This window comes from Aythya marila (genome assembly GCF_965140915.1).
Source record: "Aythya marila genome assembly, chromosome: 2".
NCBI lineage: Eukaryota > Metazoa > Chordata > Aves > Anseriformes > Anatidae > Aythya > Aythya marila.
Window position 1 is genome coordinate 126,789,500 of NC_139043.1, and position 13,098 is coordinate 126,802,597.

The following is a 13,098-nucleotide window of genomic DNA, read 5'->3' on the forward strand; positions in this document are numbered from 1 at the left end:
CTGAGCTGCAGTACAACATTGGGAAATCTGTTTCCTTTTCCTATTACATAAAAGGGTTGTGGGTTGGGCTGATTTTTTTTAATGGCTGTTTTTATTTTATTTTTTTTGTTTGAATTTAAAGTTGCAATCCCTTACATCAAGAGCTAAAGAGAGTCTGAAAATCTCAGTCGCATATTTACAAAGATCCAATTCAAAGATACTACAAATTCAAGAAGTTTCCTCGCTATGATTAGATACAGATCCCTCACCATTAGCAATAGGGCACACTGGGTTTAATGGATTCAGTCAGCAGATTTTACTCCAGTCAGAGGAGGTACATACAGTTGTTTGAAGCACATCCCACCATTTTTTCAATCTTGTGTTTTGAATAGCAAAGATTTCTCTGAGTAGTTCCACAGAAAAATTTCACTCTGAATCAGGAAAGAACAGGCTTAGTTGAAGATTTCACAAAATATTTAGTCCAAGGTGGACAGCTGGTCTGGAACTGTGTACCTAAATTATACGGTTATAAGCAATTAAGAAATAGATACTTTATAATAGGAAAACTCATGCAGCTGGATCTTACAAAAGCCACTGTGATTTTAATGACCAGCTGTGGAAAAAAAAAAAAAAGCTAAGAGAAGAGTAATAACACTCAAAAAGCCAACAGCCCAATTCCATAGAAGACAAATATTTTATTATCAAAGGAGTTATATCAAAGTAAGAAACTGCAAAAGAGTTATAAACATCTATAAAAATACCTCTATTTATCCAAAATTAAATATGAACACTTTATTAGTTAAATGCCAATATATTATTCTCTGAAAGTATTCACACATTTTGAGTCATGTTTTTCTAACACATTAAACACGTTATATAAAACGATTGCATATAAGAAATCACAATCTGAAGGTAAGAAATTCTAGGTCCTCTGTCAGCTAACTCCAATAACCAAATGCATAACGCTATTGCTGTTTCCAGTCAGCTGAGCAAACTTACATTCAGGCACCCCAATTCTCGCCTTCCGTATGCCTTACTGTCTTGCCTCTGCTTCAGCCAGCAGAAGTGTGCTACATCTCTCAAAAATCACTACCCTTCCAAGGCTTTTAAAATAGTATACCTTTTTCCCATTTTTCAGACCTAAATCAATTTGCAAGCCCATTAGATGCTCACACTGAAAACATTATTGCATCAGCAGAACAAACTCAAGAGCTGCTGCTTGTTTGGTAAATTGTTCGTTTTGGTTCTTGATGTTTTCTATAGTTAGAAAAAAATAATCAGCTGCTTTTCCATACTGTTTTTGTTTTGAGGTTTGTTTGTTTGTTTTTTGGCCTGCAGCTTCTAAGATTTTTTTATAAATTGCAGTAGACGTCTAACTGGATTGCTTTCATAGGAAGGTATTATAAAGTCACTCAGAAGATCAGAAAATTCGAAGTACTTTCCAGAGTGTGAAGGTGGGACACAACCTTCTCTGGAGTTTTTTGTTTCAAACACTGGTCTCTATTTCCCCTTCTTGGAGTTCAGCAGCTTGGTTTAGCTGTTTCTGTTTATTCCTTCTCCAGGATCAAAGTACAGTAGCTTTCCATCTGAATTCCGGTATTCATGTAAGTGAACAGAGTTACTCAAAGGATGCATATGAAATGCAAAGATACAAAGTAATGCCACTTTGATAGAAAAGAGCAGGATTCATCTGGAATCACCTGGAAATTATTTTTTCAAATTTATTCCAGCAGGATCGAAGGCTAGATATATTCTCTTTCAGTTCACAAAACTCGTGGTTACATTTCTTTTTTGACTGTTCACCTGTTTCTCTATCTTCATTATTATGTGTATTTATCTGCGTGCAAACCTGAAAAACAATAGTTTATATTGAGTTAATTGAGAAGTGTTAATTCTTTTTATACAGACGTATTTTAAAGCAAACTAATTTCATTACACCTCAATAAATAATGCAGGTATCTTACATGGTAACTTAGCCAGAATGCTGGGCTCCTCACAAAATGTGCTGTGGTGGGGCCCAGCCTGCATCAGTTCTCACTGTGAACACAGCCCTACTGCCACCACTTCCTGCTGATCTGGGAGAGCGCAGCCTTAATGCTCTGCAAGTAAAGGCATCTGAAACCAGTCTGTGCAATTGAGAATACCTACATCTTCTGTCAGCGGTTTAAAATCTATTCTCAATTAATTTAAGGACACGAATAACAAAGCCAATTAAACTGTGAGCCAAACTTCAAAAGCTTTGCCCGTATGTGTGGTACCTTGAGGCTGATGGAGCCAAACAGTCCTGTTCCTGATGCTGGCCCTAAAGGTCAGGGTCTCACCAGACTGGGATTCTTGTGCACATTCTATGATTGTGACTTGACAGAATCACACAGAAGGGTTAAGGTTGGAAGGGACCACTAGAGATCACCTGCTCCAACCTCCTGCCCAGAGCAGACTCTCCAGGCAGCTCTTGAGGATCTCCAAGGAAGGAGACTCCTCAAACTCTCTGGGCAGCCTGTGCCAAGGCTCTGTCACCCACACAGTATGGAAGTGCTTCCTGAGCCTTCTGCGTTCTAGTTTGTGCCCAGTGCCTCTTGTCCTGGCTCTGGGCACCACTGAACAGAGCCTGGCTCCATCTTCATTGCATCCTCCCTTCAGGTAATTACCCTTCTTCAGGTATTTACCCTTCAGGTTATATTGATAAGATCCTCCCTGAGCCTCCTCTTATCCAGGTTGAAATAGTAGATATTATGGACTTTTATAAGACATTATAGACTTTTACAGACTGTCACAGACTTTTACCAAATGACTTTTATGTAATTGGTCCTTAAATAAAACCAGGCATCCACGGAGTTAGGTGACACTCTTTGACTTCTATTACTGAACTAGGAGTCTTTTTATGGTTAGGCAAATGTTAGATTCACCAGAGTTGTCTAAGCAAAATATAGACACCAATGATTACTTTGAAGATCTGGTTTTTAGGTTATAGGTTTCTCCATATTATGGAGAAAAAAAAAAAAAAGAAAAAAAAAAAAAAAGAGTTAAATGTAGCCTTCAATCCACCTATGTAAGCCAACCACAAAGATTTTTTGGTGGCTGGCTTTGGTGCCTGCAAGGAGGCTTTTTGATGTTGGCTAATTAGGTAAAACTGCAGGCCACACTTAAATGAACGCTTTTCCTTCTCTATGGTAGAGCACTGCACTAAATTTGAATGACATACTAAAGAGCTGATGCTGCCAATAACTAAAAATCTAAATACTTTCATATCTAACTACTCTTTTTGAGTTTGAGATATAGTGGATAAAAATAAGATCAATAATCAAAGGGATTTAGGAAAGGAGAGAAACTCCCACTGATTATTTGTTGAAATAAGCCACCTTAAACATTAAATTCAGGGTAGAAATCCAATGTGAAGTAGCAAGTGTGATTTTATGTATATAGAAGTTAAAGGCAATATTTGTATAAGTGCGATCTTTGTCTTTTACTGGAGAATTAATTGAAGTCTTTCACTACTAAACCAGACTACATATCTTGACTACAGACATCCAGATCATTGACTTAAACAGTCTTTGCACCAGGTTTAATGTCTGTTACAAGACATGCTATACGGAGCAAAATTTGTCATGCATGTAACATGTGCATGATAGATGTACCTTTGAGAGGTAGATGTGATAATCTGTGCTAAAGAGCTCTGAGGAGTAAGGCACATACTTCCAGCAAACTATAGACCATCACTAACACTCACCTTTTCTTTTTTATGTCTTTCACATTTGCACTGTAGAACTTGTAATGTCCCACATGAGACTAATGCTGCTTTCCATCTAAATTCTTTGATGATTTTTTGCTTATTAAAGAATTTGAGCATGTTGCATGCCATACTCTGTAGTGATTCTATTTCCTGTGAAGAGAGCAACAAAAAAAAAACTTGCTGAAAAGTCTGTGCACTGTTAATTCCATGTAGTGTTTCTTTGTCTTAAAACAAAAGCTCCATCAGTAACCATTAGTTTCTTTATATGGCATAACAACAGTCTGTTCCAATAAATCATGACTAATCTGACCCAATTGCCATCTCTTCAAAATATTTAAAACATCAATTTGTAATTAGCAATAATAATACTAGCAATAATATTAGCAAGGATATTAGGGATAAATCATAGCCTTAATGAAAGCAGTTGACGCAATCAGGAAAATGCTGACCAATTTTTGAACTCGGTCCTTTTACCAAGTCATGATAAAATCCACAGCTACAATGGACAATTGCTTTCAGTTATTTAAGATCTGCCCAGACTATTTTTTTTAAGCTCTCAGATCGTAAGTGGAAACCTTAGCTAACATGATTTCTGTAGAAAAACAAAAACAGATGTTGGAAAAATTTTGTTTTCTTCCACTGTCAAAATACAATCAGCGTTCTGTACTAATTTGTATTACAAATTTAAAGCAATTGTTGCAGTAGAAAAAAAAATAAAGATTTCTGATGTGGTATTGTTTAATGATTCGATTGAAAAAATATCTGTTTACTGGACAGATTCTATGATTCCAAATTCCTAAAAGGAATATTCCTGAACACCATGATTTGACAATTAAAAAATGTTACATTCTTCACTATCACAATGTGTTATTCAGGGAGTGGATTGTACGAAGAATCCTTTGGGGTTCGTATTCTCTAAAGTAATTTTTGAGAAGCTAAATTTTACCTGAGTATCATTGCAGAAGAACACCTTGCTATGTTCATGTTTTTTATTCTTGCAGCACCTGTCACGATACTCTGCAGACATATTTACCTGTAAAATATAATATATGTTTAAACACGAAAGTATTTTTAATCAAATGAGCCAAGTTTCTCACTTATAGTTGGTGACCTTAACACTAAATTGCTCTGTAAGATCTCTGTTGTAGCAGGGTCAGTGTACAGTTCTGAGCTTTCCCTTGGCAAGCAAGCAAAGAAAACCCCAATTACAGCTACAATTTGCAAAGGTACTCACAGAATCACATAGAATCACAGCAAGGCTGAGGCTGGAAGGGACCTCTGGAGGTCAGTTGGTCCAAGTTCCTGCTCAGGCAGGGACACTGAGGGCAGGTTGCCGAGGACCACATGGAGGCAGCTTTTGAAGATCTCCAAGGAGGTAGAACAGCCTCCCTGACAATGCTCTGTCACCAGCACAGTAAAGAAGTGCTATATTCATTGCACATTACATGCCTACGTTCAGGGGAAGCTCCTGTGTTTGTGCCCATTGCCTCTTCTCCTGCCACTGAGCACCGCTGAAAAGAGCCTGGCTCTGTCTTCTTTGCACCCTGCCTTCAGGTATTTATTGATGAGATCCCTCCTGATGAGATCCTTCCTGAGCCTCTTCTTCCCCAGACAGATCAGTCCCAGCTCTTTCAGCATCTCCTCACAGGAGAGATGCTCCAGTCCCTTGCTCATCACCCTTCACAGGACTCTTTCCTGTAGCTCTCTATCTCTTTTGTAATGCAGAGCCCAGAACTGGATGCAAGTCTATTCATTTTAAACCTTCATATTCCCTTGAATCACTTGGTCTTTTAGCATTTAAAAAACTACAGGAATATTTAAATCTTCCACAGACATCAAACACAACATTTGTCAACGTTTGCCTTAATAAAAAGCCCTAGGCATATTCTAGCATTAACTTAACGTGGATTAACAGAATATGTATTTTGAGATAATCCACACTTGCTCCCTTTGTGTGGCCATAATATTTTATCAGTAGTTTATTCTCTCTGCTTTTTGTTCTGCATTCATGGTTGTCATCCAGATGACAATTGAATCTAACTCAACAAAACCCTTCTGTTTCTTCTTCAGCCTGTACACAAATAACTTAATGCAACCAAAAAAAAGCTTTAAAAGAGAAGACAGCTCCTGTCAATACTATACTTGCTGTCCTCATTTAGGTGTGCATATGAACGAACACATTAGCCAACCTCATATGCAGGGCTTTTCTACAGATTTTTGCATAAAGCCTGTATTTCAGAAGCTCATCCAAGATGAACAGCACTTTCTACAGGAAGGGTTTTCAAACCCAGGAGTTTAGGGAGCCAAATATTCACTGACACAAAAAAGCGTTATGAATATAATGCTCATCTCTACTTGTACCACAACAGACTGAAATTTTGCTGCAGTCATAGAGCACCAAGATTAAAATAAAATAAAATAAAATAAAATAAAATAAAATAAAATAAAATAAAATAAAATAAAATAAAATAAAATAAAATAAAATAAAATAAAATAAAAAATCATCCTGAAATTCAGTTTTATCTGTGGCTTCATTCTCTAACCACTAAGAAGTCACTGACTCCATCTGTGGCATATTGTAGTAACCATTTCTGAAGGCAGTTTATTTGCTGTGGCTAAAGCAACTCAAGAGAAATCCTGGCCTCAAAAAGACATTCGTGAAAATCAAATTAATTTCTGAAGGTCTAGTATAGAACCCACTAGTCATGTCCATGACTGTGTCCAAACATCACATTGAGGGACTGAAAGTTACTGAGTTTGCCTATACAATTGCAGGAAACTTCCTAGTAAAGAGTTGCTATGACCCAAGGGCAACATCCCTAATATTTTGAAGGTTTATTATTATTATTATTATTAAAACAGAAAACATCCTCCTGGCTTCCCTGGTCCTGCAGCTCCAGCAGAGATGGGATGTGCCTGTCCTGGTTTCAGTTATTAACTGAATTAATTCTGTTCTAACTGAAACCAGGACAGCGCCTCATGGTTCTCCACTGCAGGAAGACAGCAGAATCTGCTTCCCAGAGGCTCTTCTTCCTGTCATGTTGGTACCCCTTATAGATCACCTATTTGATAACTGCTCACCAAGAGCTTTTTATTTGTTATCCAGGAAACACTTCTCTTTGTCACAAAAAAAAAATGATGACAGACTAAATATGCTATCTGTACTAACATGGCCATGATTTTTTGCCCGTCTTTGGTGCCTTGTTGAGGACAATGTGATTTCTCTACAGAGAAGACAGAAAAGCAGTACCTTTCTCTTTGTGTAGTCTCAAGATTATCACACACATGATCAGAACATTTTTGAAGATTAAATGATCTTTCCCTGAACCTAAAGGTATTTCGCTTTCAGGGAAGGGTTGATGCGTCTTGATAAAGAAAGGTTGGAAGCCACCAGCATAATGCTCTGAATGATGGTAGTGGATGCTAAGTGTGAAGAAATATAATAGCTCTCGATTTCACCTTTGGAAAAACACCATCTATCACTCACACTTCATGCAAACAGATCTTGATTTATGACTGCAACAGAATGGTGAGTTCTACTTTAGCGACAAACTGTCAGAAAAATCCCCTTTTCATAGAAATGCCTCTGCTAATCCAAGAGTGGAAAGTGCTTTCTCCCATGAAAGCGTTCTTGGCAGATTAATTTGTTAATAATTCTTGATGAAGGTAAGTTTGGGGCATGAATCTGTAAACTCTAGCAGTGCGCATTTGTATAGCTGTAATAATTGTGGCTGATAAAGCCATGATGGAGGAGAGGTTGCTACTTGCAACTAAGAAAGTTAACTTTTTCTCTGCTGCTATCTTGAAAACTTGATTCTTTGTTGGTTATATAAAATGTATTGATAGGTAAAATAGAAATAAACTTCTATTGTAATACGGGTGAATTTTACATCACTTACATTAACTACAATTGTAATAATTTACTACTTAACCTTTAGAAAGGTACCTTGGTAATTCTGAATGATTATGATGATAATGATATGAATATCTAGGACTATTAAAATGATAATAACATCTGTTAATTAAGCAAAAGTCTTAAACAGTTGAAAAATGAAAGATTTCAGTCACTCTCCATAAAAAATGTTTCAATACACATAAATATCCAAACAAGCCTACTTATCTAAAGTTTTAATAGCAGGGTTTTACCTTTAAAATGGTCAGTGAATGGGCTCACTGGCTGGAATATAAAATAGAAATTGTTTTGAAAATCAGCGACTTGAATTTTGTGCCTCTGTTCATTTGTATTCAATGGACTTTAAAACTTTAGTCAAGAAGCCTACAATTAGTAGAGCAAATTGCAGCTTACGGAATGCTTTTTTCTCTTGACAAAAAAATAAAAGACATGTAGTAATAAAACTACCTTAGAGAAGTGTTGCTCTTGTTGTTGTTTTAAGTATATTATACTGCTTAGGTCCAAATGGTACTTGTGTCTAACTACTTGGTGTACAAACACAAACACATGTATCACAGTATTTGTGCAAGCAAATAGGCAGCATGTCCTCAAATAAAGCCACAAACCCAGTACCACATGCAATTTTACATTTGTCTTTTATCAAATGTTAACATTAGAGCTTTTTTGTTTGGTTATTTGTTGTTTGTTTGTTTGTTTTATTATTTGCTATCATCTAAAAATAATTAATGTTTCAGGTAAGCCAAAAAACTATTACCTACCAGCTCATCGATGTCGTGGCTTAGTATATTCTCATACTTCACACGGATCTCCGCTGTTTTATTTCCCATTGTACAACTAGATGAATTCACTGGTGACAGAACAAGGAGTAGTGGCAGAACCCGAAAGATAGATCTAAAAAAGGCTGGATTACAACAAGAGCAGTTAAGTACACATTGCATGCCATAAAGTATATCCTGTATTAACAAATATATTCTGTAATCTGTTAAAACAGTTTAAAGGGAACCTCTGTACAACCAAATGATTTGTACCTCAAAGGAAAGATTCAGCTCCGGAGTAAAACTCTAGCTGAGTGTCTAAAACTTCCTCACACTGAAGGGTGATTTAGCCAGTGTGGTTGAGAGCCTTCAGCTATTAAGCTGACCAGCCACTTCATGTCAACTTGGGTTGAATTCCTCTCCAGTCTTTGTAGAAAGCATTGATGAGGTCTCTCTATTGACCATAATGGGGCCATAACCACCTATCAGTACATATGTAGACAAACGAGTGCCCTAGTGAAACAGATGTAGACATTTAAGTGTCTGCAGCTGAATTCCACCTAAATTAGTGAATTCTCCTGCAATGAATCCTACAAATTCTCACAGACTCTGACACAAACAATGATGACACAGACTGATTGGATGTAGAAACCCGTATTAGTTGTTAGACGAGACAAAGTAGCAATACAACTTTCTCTGCAAGTTTTTGCAATCTTTTGGAGCAAGCCTCATTGTTCCTGTTTCTCCCCTCAGTGGACCATCTTTCTTTGCTCAAACCACTGGTCTTCTCTCCTTGCATGACATCCAGGAAAACAGGAGCTTTGAAAGGATGGGCAAAGAGAGAAAGGACCAAAATACCGGGTCAGCCTGAAGGGAGTGATGGTAACTAGAGGCTGTTTGTGACTAGCCTAATGTTGGGAGTGAGGAAGCTAATAGGAAGCTAGTATCTGGGCACTGGCCTACAGCTGGACTGAGCAGGATGATGGAAGCTTGTAGGCGGAAAAAAAAAAAAACATGTTGGAGGATGATCAAAGACCTTCAGCAAAGCAAATTTCTGCAGTATTATGAGCTGTTTCTACCCATCTATGCTACTCAGTAAGAGCAACAAACCTACACAGGGTAACTAGAGACACCAGAGCTGCCAGGAAAGGCAGAAGGAATGCCCTGACCCTACACCCTCCTGCCTTCCTCTTTGGTGAGGATGGGAGCACTGGGCACAGCCAGACACTCAGAGTTGGGCATCTCTGGACTTGGGCATCACTTGTGAATTCCAGACTCAGAAAGAAACTTTGAATAACCGCAGAACACTAGAGATGAAAGTAAAATATGTATCCCTGAATATGCTTTTAAAATACTTATTCTGGTTGCACAGCTTCAAAGAAGAAAGCAGTGAAACTTGACTGTAATCTTTACTGAGCCACATAACCTCCAACATGCAAGAACCAGGGTCACGCCATGACTGTCTGCTGTTCATAGAAAGTCCCTCACAGCCCAGCCCAGCCCTACTGCATGCTGCTGCTTCAGAGCAGAATGTGTATCACTTTTCTGCCTACCAAAGCCTTTTTTTCTGACAGAGTACTTTGTGAACATGCTATGATGTACACCTCTGTCCTAGAAACAGGCACCTCTGTCCTAGAAACAGGACTGGAGGATTTTCACCTATACAATTCCATTTTTTTTTTTTTTTTCTTGTGGCAAGCTGCCTGCCAATTTTGGATGGGAAATTAATTTGCCTGAAGACCGAATGATCTAACCTTGTCAGACACTAATCATCAGACCTGTCTATAAGGATCTCAAGAAATCTAGCCTGAAGAGATTTGATCCTACAGGCAGTAAATACAAAAAAATAGTGCCTACGCAAGGCAGATAGGACCTCCAGATGGAGATCTGACTTCCACAGAGCTTCACCTTTGTAAATCTCTATGCTAGCTACCTCTACTCCAAGAGAATTATCAGTTTGTAGGACAGGGATTTGTACGACTGTGATATCAAAAAGATGTTGCAGAAGCATGCTAAAAGTCAATTACAGGACAACATTTTTTCCAGCATACCACTGCACCTCTTGATTCCAGTACAAATAAATAAATAATAATAATAATAATAATAATAATAATAATAATAATAATAATAATAATAATAATAATAATAATAATAATAATAATAAAGGAACTGTAATACACACTTCCAAAAAAGTGATACAAACAACTCAGCTATGTTGCTTCAGAAGGACACTTCGGAGACACAAATAACAACCTTCTAAATTAAAGTCACTGTAACATATTCCATCACTTTTAAAACTTTTTTTCTTTTTTTCCGGTAAGAATGGAGTGACAGATGAAAACTGCAAAATCACTTCTCTTCCTCTCATTTTACTTTCTCTGTATTGGTCAGGCGGCAAATCTTTTAAATGAGGAAATGCCAGAATTAGAGCAGTTAATTCTGAAAGGGATGCTGCACACTCACCAAGCCCCTTGACCCACAGCAGGATCCCAATGCAACCAGTTTAGACGTTCCTAAACGAGTCCTCTGTTAGATGAGCATCTTAACGAGTCCCAGCAGCTTTGGGCTGATCTAGTACCTTCCCAAGAAGCAGAGCTGATAGTGGCCATATGGCTAGCTCTTCCGAAGAAAGGAATCTTACATTGCTGGTAAACCCCACTCTTTCAGCAAACTCCTGAAAAGCTCCTAAGTTTTATGTGGAAACCCCCAGCAAATTCTCCAAGGAAAGCCGGGAAGACTCAGCATTCCAGTATTTCCAAATGGAAAAAAGCCCCTCTTTATGGTCCTAAAAATCCCCTTTTCCTCTGCTTTGTGCAAGCGACCCTCCCGCTCCCCAGGGCCGCGGGTTCCCCTCGCAAAACCTCCCGCGTTATAGGGTGGCAGCCGTGCCCCTGCTCGCCCGCCCGACACCCGCAGCGACCCTCGACGGCAGCGGCCCGGCGGGGGCTTTCTGCCCGCCCGCCCCCGGCCCTCGCAAGGGGCGCGGGGCTCGGCTGCAGCCTCCGGCTCTGCGCGGCACCTGCTCGGGGCGCGCCCCCGCGGGGCTGACCGCGGGTACCCGCGGAGCTCCGCGCGGCTCCCCCAGCACCACCACCCCCTTTTTTCACCCCCCTTTTTCACCCCCCTCACTCTCCTCCGGCCGCTTTCCCGGCAGCGGCCGGGCTGGGAACGGGGATCTTTTACTTTCATTCTAAGGACAAAATCGGAAAAAAAAAAATAAATAAAAGAAAAGCAAAACTGGGAATTTCCCCGGGGCCGTCACCGCGGGGATAAAAGGGCACCGGGCGGCACCGCGCAGCCACAGAGGAGGCGAGGAGGCGGCAGAGCCGGCGGAGCGGTGAGAGGTGCGCGGGTGCGGAGCGGGGGGGGCGCGGCGCTGCGCTGCGCTGCGCTGCGCTCCTTACCATGGGACATGGTCCGCCGGGGGGGTGGCAGGGAGCAGCGGCGGCGGCTCGGCGGTCATGGTGGCGGCGCCGTCTTGCCCATGGTGCCAGGGGGCGAGCCAGGGGGCGAGCGGAGTCGCGAGTGGGGGGGGGAGCGGGAGAAGCGGGGAGCTCAGCACCCCGGGCGGCTGCCGTCGGGGGGCGCGGCGCTGTCAGACCCGGCTGCGGCTCGGCCGGGCTTTGCTTTTCCCATGGGGCTTCCGCCGGCCGCAGGTACTTTCGCTTTCTGCTCCCGGAGCTGCCGTCGGGCTCTCCGCGGGCGGCGCAGGGCTCCGCGGCCTCAGCGCGCAGAGGAGGGTGCGGGCGGCTGGCCGGCCGCCAGGGGAGGAGGCATCCCGGGGGAGGTCGGCGGCAGGTCCCGGGCCGGCAGGAGAAGGAGCCCGAGGAGCGGGGAGAGGCCGTCGGGGCTCCCCGAGGGCGGCGGCTGCGGCGGGGTAGAGCCGGCGGGGGGTTACATAGGGCCCCGGTTACACGCCCAGTGCCGGGTGCGCGGCCAGGGACGGAAGGATGGACCTTGGCAGTGCGCGTGGAAAGAGCCGCTCATCCGCGGGGAGGAAATCCTAAAAAAAAAAAAAAAAAAAAAAAAAGGAGGGAAGAAAAAAAAAAAAGGATTCTGGAGTGGCTCTGTGGGAGGATTTGGCTGCCCAGCGTTCTCCCGAGAGCTTGGTGCCTGGGTGGGTCGGAGAGGAGGGACTGCCAAGGGGCTCCCCATCAGGTGCTGGCTCACCCAGGGTGCCTGGCATCAGCTCGGGAGAGCAAGGTGGATGGTTTTCTTGGGGCTTTGTATTTTCCCCAGCATTGGAAGAAATCTGGCAGGATTGACTGAAACCGGTGAATGGCTCGGGAAGGTGTTGTAGTGTAGACTCAGCTCAAACTCTAACAGACACTCTTGTAGCTAGATTTTTCCCTAGGTAGATTGCAAAACCTATTTTGCAATCTATAAATGCAAAATGTGATGTTTTGTTGCAAGTGAAATGAAATGTATGAAATGTCTTTGTAGTGTCCCCTTCCCACTGCCTCCCACCAACATACTTTTTGTGGTTTGAGGTCTCTGTCCCTTTTTCATCTGCCTCAGCAGAGAAGGCTGACTCCAAAACCCCTCTGTCTTCTCGTAAGGCTGCTTATCTAAGAGTGGGGCATGAGTACCAAGGAATGAATTCATGGACTTGGCAAAGGTGTAGACTCCTCAGGATGTTTTCCACCCATTCTTGCTCACTGGAATCGTGCCACTTCATTCATGTAGAAGTGCTGTGCCAGTACTTAGCACTTTTTACTTTC

General features: G+C 41.5%; 1 protein-coding gene across 2 annotated transcripts; it reads right to left on the minus strand.

The window, feature by feature from the left end:
* Positions 1-641: 641 nt before the first annotated feature.
* Positions 642-12,836, minus strand: IL7 (interleukin 7). 2 transcript variants are annotated; one of them, XM_082755460.1, is made up of 5 exons: positions 11,782-12,836; positions 8,381-8,523; positions 4,656-4,742; positions 3,707-3,859; positions 642-1,828 (listed from the first exon to the last, which is right to left on the minus strand). In XM_082755460.1, the coding sequence occupies exons 1-5, from the start codon at positions 11,789-11,791 to the stop codon at positions 1,676-1,678; spliced, it is 546 nt and encodes a 181-aa protein (XP_082611586.1). In that variant the 5' UTR covers positions 11,792-12,836; the 3' UTR covers positions 642-1,675. The 2 variants fall into 2 exon arrangements, with proteins under 2 accessions (XP_082611586.1, XP_082611587.1); XM_082755461.1 differs by lacking the exon at positions 11,782-12,836 and adding an exon at positions 10,841-10,968.
* Positions 12,837-13,098: the final 262 nt, after the last annotated feature.